This window comes from Saccostrea cucullata, unplaced genomic scaffold, assembly GCF_032062105.1.
Source record: "Saccostrea cucullata isolate Sc308-1 unplaced genomic scaffold, CSIRO_AGI_Scuc_v1 ctg543, whole genome shotgun sequence".
Taxonomy (NCBI): domain Eukaryota; kingdom Metazoa; phylum Mollusca; class Bivalvia; order Ostreida; family Ostreidae; genus Saccostrea; species Saccostrea cuccullata.
Window position 1 is genome coordinate 196258 of NW_026927880.1, and position 14214 is coordinate 210471.

General features: G+C 32.4%; 1 protein-coding gene across 2 annotated transcripts in view; it reads left to right on the plus strand.

The window, feature by feature from the left end:
* Positions 1-2732: 2732 nt before the first annotated feature.
* The window catches only part of LOC134275762 (alpha-1,6-mannosylglycoprotein 6-beta-N-acetylglucosaminyltransferase A-like), a 28992-nt gene continuing 17510 nt past the window's right edge, over positions 2733-14214 (plus strand). For both annotated transcript variants that reach the window (XM_062758055.1, XM_062758056.1), the window contains exons 1-5: positions 2733-2803; positions 7819-7923; positions 8916-9096; positions 10552-10651; positions 10750-10911. In XM_062758055.1, coding sequence (XP_062614039.1) covers positions 8950-9096; positions 10552-10651; positions 10750-10911 — 409 coding nt within the window. In that variant the 5' untranslated portion in view covers positions 2733-2803; positions 7819-7923; positions 8916-8949. The remainder of the gene's footprint in view (positions 2804-7818; positions 7924-8915; positions 9097-10551; positions 10652-10749; positions 10912-14214) is intronic.

Genomic DNA, 14214 nt, shown 5'->3' on the forward strand with positions numbered 1-14214 from the left:
TTTTGAGTGTTATTGGGATGTAAAACGGGTTGGTCACGTGATCAAATCCCATAAAGCCCGAAGGGCTTTATGGAAGATTTGATCATGTGCCAACCCGTTTTACATCCCAATAACACTCAAAAAATGATACCTTATTACTTATATTTACATTTGAGACTCATTCATACTTTAAATTTGCCTGATTGTGACTTTTAACGTGTGAAATGCATTATTTTTCAAACCCAACGGCATGTATGTAATCCACTGAACGCGCGTCGACCCTTTATGACGTGGCACACGTAACTGAGAAATTACGTCGAACGTTTATCCATACGAACATCTATGACCTCTTGACCCCATACTTGTATTTACACAGTTATAAAAACGCTTGCTTTCAATAGTGTTATATAAAGGAAAACATTTGCAAATGTAAATATTGATAAATACATGCAGATATCTCTTTCCATTATTTACGGTCCCCCAATCAACTAATAGCTAAGTGCTATGTGGTTAAACTTTAATTTATATCAATTGTATTTAATGGTTTGAAATGAAACTAAAATGATTTTGCTTCATTTTAGACAAGCTTCACTGCTAGCTCACAATATGTTCAGAAAAGAAAAGATAATATAATTTCTTAAAATTTTTAAACTTCAACTTTAAAAGGGATGGCTTAGGACCCTGACTTTCTCAATAATGAACTTTTTACAAAATTTAACTTCGGGCTAGTAACTTTATTGCTGTTACAAGCCTGCGGGCTAGTACTTGATTTTTTTTTTATTGCACACCCCTGAGTTGTACGGCAGTTGGCAAGAAACTACCCATATTTCAAGCCAAACAAAAGTGAGGCACTATACAATGGTAAAACTGTTTTGTAATTCAACCAATTCATGTGAATTTGTGTATAAAAAAATTCAATAAAATAAAAAAAAATTCCTACCTACCGACCCTATTTTATTTCAGCATGTAACAGTAAACAAAGATATTTTTTTGTTTGGCCTTAAATGATTGACTAAACTACATTACCAAATATAGACCCAACCTGACAGAAAGCAGTCCCAGGAACTGTCTCTTCGACTGCTCGAGCAGTCCTACTGAATTAGTATATAGGCATCCCAACTTCGAAATAAAAATGATGAAATTATACGCAAAATACGTCCATTCTTCCTACCAGACGAACTCTGAGATGTGAGATGAAGATTTTCCCGCCAAATGTTGGTTTGAGAAACCGTGCCCGATGAAAATTCAATGCACCATATATGTCTCTGTCTCTCTATCTGAGAGTGTCTGTGATTGTGATAAGACCTTTCAATGAGTAAAAATATTTTTTATCTTTCGAGATTGACCTTAGAGTTTGACCCGCTTTCTAAACACTTTAGTCTTGGCCACAACTTTTTGAACACTGATTTTTTTTTTACCCGAAAATCGAAAATCCTATTTCGTGGTAAGTAGGTAAACTTTTTCTCAGTGGGGGGGTACCAATTCTAATTAACCACAGGCACTTGTTTCGTTAGCTGCAGATCTGTAGAGCTCTATGGTTTTATATATTTGTCTTTGACCATAACGCTACAGATCCCGTAGGTGCAATTTACAGCTACCTTTCACTCCCTAATTCTAGGCACATTATTTAACTAATCTGTATATTTTATCCATCTCCCAACCCTTTATAGTGATCTCTACAAGTAATAAACTCACTTGATTAAAAATATTTGTTAGATTGCTGAAAATTCACTTTAATGAGTTTATTGCCTGTAGAGACAACTATAAATGGTTGGGAGGTAGATTGGGCTGTTTATGCTATAGGAAATTGATGTAAGGGAAATGTAGTTTTGAATACCAAAAAAATAGGTTTTGAAAGAAGTTGGCATTGAAAAAAGTTAGCCTTAAACCACCCCCACCCCCACCCCTAGGATTTTCGAGTTTGGGCAATTTTCCCGAGTTTGGGCAATTTTCATTTTTTTTTTCAAGTAAGTAAAAAAAAATTTCTCTGGCTACCCTTCCCCATTTTCAGAAAAGATGCTAAGTGGCTGAGCTGTCTGTCTACCTGTCTTTATCTAGCTGTCTGTCTGTTTTTCCGCAAAAAAACCTTAACCTTGCCCAAAACTTTTGAATGGGCGGGGCTCTGCTTTCATATTTCACAGGTGTATTCCTTGTAACAAAACCTTTCTTCGGGTTCCATCAAAGAACTATGCACGATTACTTTCATTTCCCGCCTACATTTTACCTCCATTTTACAATGTAATGACAATTTGGCCATGAAATCTTAGTTTATAAGGGGGGGGGGGGGGTGACGATGTTTTCCATTGCAATTTGGCTTCGTATTGCATGCTGAAAAGAAATGAGCATTTCTGTTATGATTTCAGTGTTTGTAAACATACCCCCCCCCCCCAGTGAAACATAAAAAACATGGTATGAATTTGTGAAATACCGATCCGTCTTACCTGTAAAACGGAATTTTTATATCACGTTGGGGATGTTTAAAAAACTTTTTCTGGTTTACGTTGACTAAACAAAGTTTTTACAGATCTTTTAGATTGACTGGGAGTCAATCTAATTAAAATCAGACTTCTTAGATCTTAAGTCCAATTTTTTAAATTTGATTATCTAGTATTTAATTTTTTCTTTTTTTTTTAAGAGCAAACAAGCATACATGGTAGCTACACCACTGGAGGGTAAGACTGCATTGGCTCTCAAAATCAAGAACGAGTTGTCTATAACACGTATTGTTGCGAGGTGAATTACTTAACGTACGAGTTACTTAAGAGGTTAAGGACAGTGGACAGTTTGACAATGCATCTCCGTGTTTATTGTCCAAAAACAGACGGTATGTTTAAAATCTGAAGGATTTTTTTAGTGGATATAATAATTTCGATGTCATGTTATATTTCTAATGTTATACTTACAAGATAAGATATTTTAATGTGGACTTAATGTAAAAAATGAATCTTCGATGGGTCAATCCATATTGGATAGCCTACTTGCATTTCCCTGTTTTCTGGGGGTAATGTAATTAATAATGTTTGCAAATTATCGCTCCAAAGGAAATACTTATGTTACAAACTAATTGTAATTTGTCTTGGGTTTCAAAGTTGATCAAATCTCCAGTAAAGGTGTGTGTTATCTTTAACCAATACCTGGTATGTATGGTATAATATCCTATAATATCCTGGTAATTTGTTGAAATAAAATCCCTCATTGAGTCATTCCCTGTAATAATAGTAAGTTCTTGTTGATATGATAGGGTAAATCCTTGTGTTTGTTGGTAATATTACATTCTACAAGCAAATAAGACTGAAATTTAACAGACGATACTTTCAGTTTCAATAATATGAAGGGGAAGAAATAAATACAGATGGCTAGTGGATAATTAGATAAGTAAACAATGGTTTTTAGTACAATTGGTCCTACATTCAGTCTTAAATCTGCCATTTCTTGTCTGTGGTAATATAAGTTCAGTTGCAGCATTCAATATATTGCATAGTAGTAGTTAGTTAGAATAATCTAACTGTGTCTCGGTACAGGCCCTCACCACAGTTAGAATACGTCCCATATACTTGCAATGTAGCAAATCGGAGCGGATCCGCTCCGAAACGATTTTGAAGAATATAAAATGATTTGCACTGGGAATAACTAGCAAAATAATCAAAACAATCCTTCTTGAGATTGCTTATGCTTTTTATCCCAAAAAATAATCCATATAAATATGTAAATCCAATTAATTTTCTCAACGTTTTTCTCTCAATTCAAATTACCTGCCATGTTTACATTCGGAACTCTCTAGATTGTTCCTAGTAAATGCACTATGCGAGTTATCGCCCGTGTTTCTTTCTGCTACATTACGAATACACGGAACGAATTCTATCGTTAAATACCGTAGGACAATATCATTTTAACGATAGAACATTCTATCTAAGTAGTAGTATATTTAGTACTGTATTAGTATTGCAGTATCATCAGTGATTGATGGTGGCCGTAGAATGGTAGAAATGACATTAGGGCAACATAATTTATGATGATATTAATTTTATTCTTTTCCTTCAGAAAGAATGAGTATAGCTAAAACCATAAACACTTGGTTTCAGAACAGCATATTTTGTGTAAAATGTGTTTTATTTGGTATTTTTTTTAATGCTGAAATTTGCACTTTTTAAAAATACTATATTACTGTATTTAAAATGATGAAAGGTTTTACAGTTACCACCCTGGATTCCAGAGGGTGCCTCAGTTTATGCTTGATGAGATTCATTAAATATCTACACTATAATCAATATCCATACTTTTCGTATCAGTGTCAGTTAACATATACATGTAGTTTCAAAAATGATTGAATAACTCCCATTTTATCATGGCCGATTTGCACTTGCCATATTAAACATGAAGTAAACCAAAATGTCCTCAATACCAGGCACTGAAACTGAAACCAAGGGAAGTAATGATTTCAAACCACATCAAGTGTAGTGTAGAGGCATTCCGGAATTGCATGATGATGCAGAAAGTCTATAGTGGTTACAAATTGTGTCAGACTTCAACCTGTTCTTGCTACACTTTCCATGTGCAATACTAGAATGCTTCTACACATTTTTTCTTTTCATTTTGTCTTTTTTATATATGCAGTAAAATGATATTTTTAATAAGACATACCTAGAAAAACACATGATTCTAAATACACACCACCCTGAAACCAAGCGCTCATGCCTATAACAGTAACATGATCCAAAGAGCCAGGTTACATTCAGAACCCAGGTGTGAATTGCCAGATTAGATGAGGTGTTCCTGCTATCAGCATGAAGAATACAGAATGTATCAATTATTAACAATATTTATCATGTTTATTGGGAAAAAATTCCATACTGTAAGATGACCTGAAGTGATGTGAAAATTCTCTGAAAAATCAATTATTTTATTAAAATTTCACAAACAGCACATATTCTATTATTTACAATCTAGAAATAAAATGGTACAGTATCTATGTAACAAACACTCGGCAAACTAGCATACATAGGCCAATTAAGTTAATCATGTAAGCAGTTAATGTGAAATCGCAAATTTTTTGGTGGGGGGTTAATTTTTGTTGTTTTCGAGGTATAAAGCGACCACCATGAAATGTAAAACATTACAATCATAATTACTCAACAATTTTTTTTATACAGGAAATCAAATCCCCACGAACCAAGGGTTTTTCCTCGAACCACCAAAGTTTGACCCCATGAAAATATGTGATTTTACAGTCACTGTTAACAAGCAAAATAATTATTATTCCTACCCATATTTAGTCTCTCTATATCAAGTAAGACAACAGTTTACATAAAGCATAAATTGGGTAAAACAGTAATTTCTCAGAGTAGCTGTGCATCTGTTATGCTGCACTATAACAAGAAAAAATTGTCTCTTATTACCGGTACCAGTACATGCCAGTTATTATATGATGAAAATTTTGTTTAATGTACAAATAAGAAAAAAACTCCTAATAGGTCAAACTTCTAGATCATGTTGAAGGAGTAAATAATATTAGTATCACAGGAAAGGTCTTATCACGTCATTCACATGTTATGCAGATGTAAAGTATGAACACCCTAGCTTGGATCAAATGTTTGAAAGTTACAACTTATACAGCAAAACTTGTTTAGTACGAACAGAGATATTGCAAATGGGTAATGGGTTTAATAAACTTTAATTCAAAAAGTTGTGAACAAAGCAAAATACAATGTATACTTATCTTTATAAGATTTCTCTTCCCTTCCATATTTTTGTACTTTTTTGATAATTTTCAAAGATTCATCTGTAAGAGAGCTAGGTCAAAATATTACAAATTTTTATTCTAGATCTAGTCAACCATGGTTTTATATATGTCACATTTGTCTTTATGCCAGTTTATGATGGTTTGAATTTGATCAATAATGACATTATACAATACAAAGTATTCATGCTTAATTTGGCATAAGTATTGGATTGTAGTTTTTATTGTAAAAATCATTATTGAACTTGCTTCATAACATTGTTCTGACTCGTAAGTGTATTTATAAAAAGGCAAGTTTTAACATTAATCAATGTTAACTTAAAAGGTCAATATTTAGCATTCATTTGTAAGGGGCTTTTGTTATTAATGGAAATTATTGATTTCATTTTAAATTTATTGTTAAAAGTGCATCTTTTTTTTAAGATTCTGGTCTATTGTATATCTAAAGAAGGCCTACTTTTGCATTGTGGAGTACATGTATCAGATGAAAATTCTGTACATGTAAATGACATACATATATTTCCATTTCTAATTTTTTTCTCTGTGATAACTCTTTGAAAGTTAGGGGTAGTTTATTTCTTGATAATTCTGCCGGAATGTAAATTAGGCAGGTCGATAGGTCGGGAGCTAAGGAGGCCTAATACGCATGCAATTCTCGTGCGAATCTGTCTCTGTGTCTGACGCTAAGGAGGCCAAATATGCATGTAAATCTCGTGCGGCTGCCTTTGTTTTTGACGTCGGTTGGCGAGGACTATTGAAACTGGCATGGAAGTCATCATGTGATTTAAATCTATTTATCTACATTTTTAAAGTCTAAATCTACAATTTTATTTCACAATGAAATGAAAATATAAGGAATCACTGTCTAATGTTAAAAAGGGTATGTCAGGGACATCAACAATAGTGGGAAACGTGGGATAATTTAAGCATAACGGGTTTCGCCCGTTATGCAAATTATCCCATGTTTCGTAAACTATTGTTGATGCCCTGACATACACTCCTAACTAGACAGTGATTCCTTAAATTATATATGCTTTGTTAATTAATACTTTTTTTTTTATTAAAAAAAAAGAAAAAATGACAGAAAACAATTGTTGCAGAATATGGCATTTAAGTTGATCTATTATTTAACACTCAAGTTTGTAATTTGCATAAAAGCAGCTATAGTTCCTGCATGATCAAAAACTGGAATGCTTTCATTCCAGTCCCCTAGCTCTTTTGATATTTACATGGATCTTGTAATCTGGTGATATTTGTATAATGAAATGTTTCCTTAAAACCTGCAATTTTATCACATAATTAGATGGTTTGCTCTGATACCTTTTGGTCTATGCTGTGAGATTTTGATTTGGATTTGTGTGTTTTAAAACATTATATAAAGAGATCCCTGGTCATTGCCAATATAAATAAATGATTTTCACTTTGGAGGAAGTAGTACATATCTTTTAAAAAATTGTTGGTTGTTTGTGTGGCTGTGGTCACCTTTGTCCTCTTCATTCTTTGTTGTGGTAAACTTTTTACAATTTCATAATTTTCATCAGAATCATGAGACTTGACACTTCAAGCACTCCTGGGTGAAGGGAATACATGGTGTTCAAATGGAAGTCCACACCATCTTTCAAAGGGAAATCATTAAAAATTAGTGAAAATTTAACGGCATATTTTAAAATTCTACTTTTCAAGAACCATTATTGGGCAAAAGATGATGGGAGATGGGTATCATTTTGTGATCTAATTGAACAGAACCTTTAGTAATAAAATTATCAATTTTTTGCTGTTTAGTCTTGCTTCATGAATATGACAATGTGACATAGATGTGGTTTAGGATTAAAATCTCATGATCTTGATCTCACAAAGCTTTTAACCCCTTATTTATTCATGATCTAGACGTTTGATTCTGAACATTTCTCTGTTATGGTTGGGATAGAACATAAAACATGTATACAAGACAAGTATTCGTTGATGTTTGGTTTGAAGACAGTAGTTAAATCCTACATTTTTGATGATCTGAGCTGTACATGGATGTTCCCCACTGTATCTCCCTCCATTCTCTCTACCTGTGTATTGGTGTTATGGGATTGATTTTTACCTTGTAATTGCAGGTACATGTATGTATCAGTAATTTCATCTTAGTGAGGCTACATCCAATCAACAACTGGAGCTGCAGTGATAAAACAGTGGATCAGTGTTCAGGAAAAGTTGAAATGGTAAGATATCATTTATATCTGTAGATTAACAAATATGCACATTTGTATATAAATGTACCAAATATTTGATGAATTAAAAAAAAGGAACTTTTTAAAACGTTTAATATATATGAATCCATGAACCTGCACTTTTAGTGTAAGTTGTACTTTAAACACAGTATCTTTTATATGAAATAGTTTTTTAGCTCACCTGCTCAAGGGAGCTTTTCTGATTGAAATTTTTGTCTGTTAAATTGTTGTTGTAAGTATTGCCATAGTCATTGTAAAGTTTTATCTTCTCCAGAATTTCTGGGCCAATTTCAACCAAACTTGGCACAGAGTATCCTTTTGTGTAGGGGATTCAAATTTGTTCAAATGAAGGGCCACACCACCCTCTAAGGGGAGATTATTACAAAGTAGTGAAAAATTAATGGCATCACATTGCTCAAAGTTGCGAATAAAATGGTCGCATTTGGGACTAAAAAAATTATGTTGTGACTAGAAATTAAAATTAACTGGCATTTTGAAAAACTCCTTTACTTTCGTTTTTTCCATGAAGTAGCTTTAACATATGAAAGTAGAATTGTCTTAAGCACTCTTATTAAAACAATAAATCTGCAAATTCCCATGGCGTAAATCTTGTGGAAAAAATTATTTGTTGGAGGAATAGTTAACATGCACCTTTGGTTTTGTGCAGTCTTTGTTTAATAGATAAAAAAATTTGATCCTTAATTGTGTAAACCATGGGCACAAAGTGTTAAATACATATCAATCTGAAATTTTTATGGTCTGTGAATACTGAATATGGATTTCCATTTTTAAAAATTGGTTTTCTCCTTCTCTCTCGATTTGAAAATCTATAATTATCCATATCAAAGAAAATTATGTAACATAAAATTATGGTCTAAAATTATAATTGTCCATGAAGTAAGATTTCTGTCTCAAAGTATGGGTTCTCTTTTTCTTTCTCGATTTTAAAAATTCATTTCTTTATTAAAATTTTGGCTGTATAGATGCTGCAGAAATAGAGTTTGGAGAGTGAAAGCAATGGTATCTCCATGGCGATTGCGTTTAATTCCCAACAGTCGCCAGCTCTTGGTTCTAGCCTGTCTCCTGTTTTTGTTCTGGTGTATGACGCTCTATCGAGTCGCCAATATTAACCCCGCCAGGCAGAAGGAAAGTGAGGTACTTAAGGTTAGTATCAACCAACTGCATAATCAAAAATTGAACATCCTTGTTATGTTGAATATTGATGATTGAAAAATGTTGAAGGCAGGCTCTGGGGACATAAATTGAAGCGAGCTCACTTTTGATCACAGTCTCACTTTTTTAAAAGGGATTATTGGTGGAAGAGTGAGACTGAGTTCAAGGTTGAGCTCATCTAAGTTTTATGGCCCTGGAGCAAGATCAAAGTAAATCAATAGGCCATTTTCAAATTATTTCCATTGCAACTTCACCTTTTAATAAAATAAATGCAAGAGATAGAACATATTACTAAGAAAAATGGTACACTTCACTGGAATTGATAGTAGCTGTATTTTATTTTATAATTTAGAATTGAAGGGCAAGTTAAAATTGAGTTTGCATGAGCATATCAAATTTGATCCTTGTCTGTGGGCAAGTGCTTAAAAATTTATTTGTCACCCCATGTACCTCTTAGTATTGATAGAAATGATCAAAACATTATCAGAAAATAACTGGTAACTGCAGTGGAAATTTGGAAAATAATAATTAGCATTGATCTTGTCCTTTATTTATATCTTATTGTTTAAAAATTCATACTTGTCAATAAATGAAGCAGGATGTCATGTGGACCTAAAATAGACTTTTGTAAATGTTTGCCAATGTAAACACATAAATAACTGAAATTATTGACGATTTATTGATAATGAAGCCACAAATAGAATGAGCAGCACTTTAATCTTTGTAAATATTTGATAGTGTATTTTCAACATCCAGGAAAATAAACAGAAATGCATTGTTTCTCTGACTTTTATGAAAGTAGGACAGTAAAGTATTTTATGAACTTTAAAGAACTAAACAGTAGTTGCATATGAATTGGGCTACAAAAGAGCAAAAATTTTACAGTGGTGCAACCTCTTTTTAAAAAAAAAAATATGCAGTCTCAAACTCAAAATGTCTATTGTATAATCATTCGAGTCTCACAGACAGATATACATGTACAGTACTAGAATTTATATAAGCTGGTAGTTTAGTCTTTGAGACAGATTCTACAAATCATGGCTACCAGGATGTATGGCCAAAATAATGCTCAAAGTTTCCAGTATTGAGTGTATGCCAAACAGTAAAGGTGTTCTGTATGATTTAAAATATCAGACAGAGGGTCATTTGGGCCAAAAATTGTGTGATATTTTGTCATACAGAATTGTTGACTCACAAGAGAGTTTGATGAAAACGATGAAAACAACAAAAAATGATCAATCTTAAAAAAAATTGCATTCTGCAGACTGGGAATAAACATAAACCCCAGTTATCAATTGGTCAGGATGCCGTGCTTTATGGGATAATTTTTACACTTGACATACATTTTGTAAAAAGAGCAGATAGCTCATTTAAATCTGTTTAAAAGATAAAGACTGTGAAATTATTTATAAATTTCAATCTTGCTCAATGTATTTTACCTAACAGAATGAAATCATCAGTCTAAGTGAGAAATATGTCCGAGCACTCTCGCGGGAAAATGCTGATATTGTGGATGGGCCATATGCTGGAAGATTTACTGCTTATGGTAATTATATACAGTTGTCATGGTTACACAATACCTTGACCTATAGTTATATTGAGTCTGTATATAAGAGAAAAAACACATGTATATGACTTTTTCAGATCTCAAGAAAACAATGGCTGTATTATTGGAGAATATGTTAGAACGTCTTGGTCGGTTAGAGGTTCAAGTCCATCATGTGATGAATATATCCAACTCCTCCCTGGTCAATCTGACCCGCCCCCTGATGGCTGACCAGAGTGAGGACTCCCTCCACGCTGAAGGTACGGGGGTATACACTCATGAAAATAATGTGTAATAATTATATACTGTATGGTAATTTAAAAAATCGCGCTTCATATTTTAGTGGCTTTAGTGCAGTCAAATATGCACTAATTCATGACTATACAGCTAAGAAATCATCTATGAATCCTTTATATGGCAAATCAGTGTTACACCCTAATTCATGAATATGCCAAAATCTTGATATCTTTTGATTGTGATAAATGTTGAATACATCAATTTATGTACATGTATACAAACAAATCTGGACACAAAGTTCAAATCAAGTATGGATCTTCACATAATCTGCTCTCAATCATAAAATGAAAAATTTATTTCTTGTTATCTAGTTTACAATCTGTTTCTAATAAAATGAAAAAGGTCCGTACGTTGAAAAGCTTAAAATAAAAAATGAATAGATTATGACAGTCAAAATTATCTTTGCTGTACCTTTAGGCAACATGATATATAATTAATAACTTTTAAGCATATAACAGTTGGATACATGATATTGCCAGTATTTTGTTACTGCAAGGTATTTGCAGAATCGATTTCACATCAGATACATATCAAAATATTATGATAATAATATAATATCAAAAGTCATTGATAAAATATATCTTTATCATCTCAACAAAGTGAAGCATATTTGCTGATCAGGTTTCTTGATTTTTAAAAGTAAAATTATATAGGAAGTATATTATTTGTTTTAAAAAAGCACTATAATTTTCAAAATAAAAATGTTTTGAAGGAATAGCAACTGCATGTATATTTCATTTGGCTTCCAACGTTAGAAAGAAAGTAATGATAGCATGTGTTAGTTGAAGAATACTGTATACAGGGTTATTGTTGCCCTGTCTTATTTTTGCCTTTTCACTATTGCAAACAATTTTGACCTATTTTAAATTCACCCAATCACAATTTTTAATTAACTTACTGTTGAAAGGGCAAAAGGGGCGAAAATAAAATTGGGTGAAAAATTTCCATGTTTACAGTATTTGCATGTGGTATTGAGATGCATAACTATTAAATACATACATGTACTACGAACTTTCACATCTTAAATATATTCATAGTTTTAGTCAAAGGTGTTCTGTATTGTAAACCAACTATTATTCAAATCATCTTTTATTTGTGATTCGTCAGTTTGAAATCCATCCACCACAATTATAAGTTTTTGTGATGGAGGAAACATTCTTTACAAATACTAAGCAAAATGATTGGTTTCCGGCGATTGATATTCCTTAGTTAAAGAAGGTCACAGAAATTGCGGATATTTATATCACTCACCAATAAAAGTTGGTTTACAATATTCATGAAAGCTTGAGTTCTATTCTGATGATGTAGTAAAAAAATTATATATTTTTAGTCCCCATTTATCCATTGTGACTATTTTGTTTAATAAACCTTGGCTTTGATAATGCCTGTGGGTAATCTGGTATCAAATTTCACTTGTTAAAAAACCCCCTGATTTTGTTGATATATAAGAACAGGGAAAGCTATCCTATGTGGTAGAATTTGTAGTTATTGATCATTAATTTTCTCTGGCTTAACCATGGAGAGAACGTAAATTGGTGTTTAACGAAAAAAAAAAAATGAAACTATACAATATATACCGGTAGTTTTTGGTTTATTTTATTCATATTTTTCCTTTACAATGGAATTTTAAAATATACCAAAAATAATTTGTAGTGACTAGGTCTTCAGCCTTACAAGCAAATACCAGAATTGTTAAAATAAGGCCTCTGATTAGGAAAGAGAGTGTCCTAAAACATCAAAACAGCAGGGAACAACTTGGTATGGTGTGCTGTAGAGAAGAGCTTTTTCTCTTTTTCTGAGCATTAACATCCTAGCGATCACTTTAGCAAACAAATTATGCTCTTTTGATCTAATTTTTATATTTTTTTTTCTTAATTTAATATTAAAGTTCTGAATTTGACCACAGATCTTGTATTTTAAGAGAAATAAAAATTATAATTCAATCAGTATAAAAAGTTTCAGCTTTTATAAAATTATACATTCAGATGGACATACTTTTAAAAGATTCAATGTATTAAACTTTCCAAAGGAAAGGGAATGTGATGGGTGGGGGGAGACCTCAAAGCAGTATAGCTCATTTGGCACTAATGCCAAACAAAAACGTAATATTACAAAACAGGAACTTCACTTTTATCACCTCAGGACATTCCTATTTTAAAAGCTTTTAAAGTTACATGATCTGTGCATTTAAATATTTAGAATGTTTTTATTTTGCGAACACAAATTTTGACTGAAAATAACTAAATAAAGTAATTACATATTTATTTACATATGCATGCATATGTAATGCTGTTAAGGAAAAAAATAGGAGTATAACTCAACAACATTAAATGACTTGATTTCAATAGACCACTATATTCATTATAGCATTGATCAGATTTGATTCAAATGATATTAAGTTCATCATTAAAGTTACTAAGGAAGTGAAGCCTAATCTTTATAAAGCCATTAATAAAATGCTTGTATTTTCAGCATGGACAATTTTGATTGTGTTTCACTAATCGGATGGTAATTCAGGTGGTTAATAAATTTACAATTGTGTTTACTAACATAAGATTATAGGAAAATTATTAACATGTTTACTAATATGCACATTTCAGTCTATATACATGTAAATGGTAACTCTCTATACATACATACTAAAGTGTGGAAAAGAAGGAATGATATTCAAAAAAGAATTACTGCAGGTGTTAACTTTGAATACTTTAAGTTGTTTTTTCAAACTCTTGTAGAGCTTATATTACTTTGTTATTAATTGAAAACCCTAATGTAGATAAAGGGAACATTGAAAGATTGATTTTACATTCACTGACAGTATAAATGTCAAAAATGAGAATTGTTTATCAAGTCTGTAAACTCAAGGATTTGGGCCTATTAGGGAAGGGGGCCTATTAGATGGTAAGGGATCTGAGTAACTCTTATAAAAAAACAGTGTCCAAATAGAGGGAGGGGAGGTCTAGGGGCAACCCCAACCCCCATAAACCCCTGGACATTGGCAATTAATAATGAACACTGCTTTTGACATATAAATAAATGTAATATTTTTCTTGAGTACAATGAGTGAAATCTATCCGAATTTTTTTTTTTGTATTTGTTTTTAAAGGGGGTGCATGCCAGGAGCACCCCCAATGGAATCCATCCCTGGTAGAATATGATTTTGTCACCTCTTAATGCCAGTAGTTTGTTATTAATCTATTCTCTCTCTCTTTCTCTCTATCTCTCTCCCCTGCAGTGTGAGTCTTGGTACTAGCTGTCACCTGATCAGT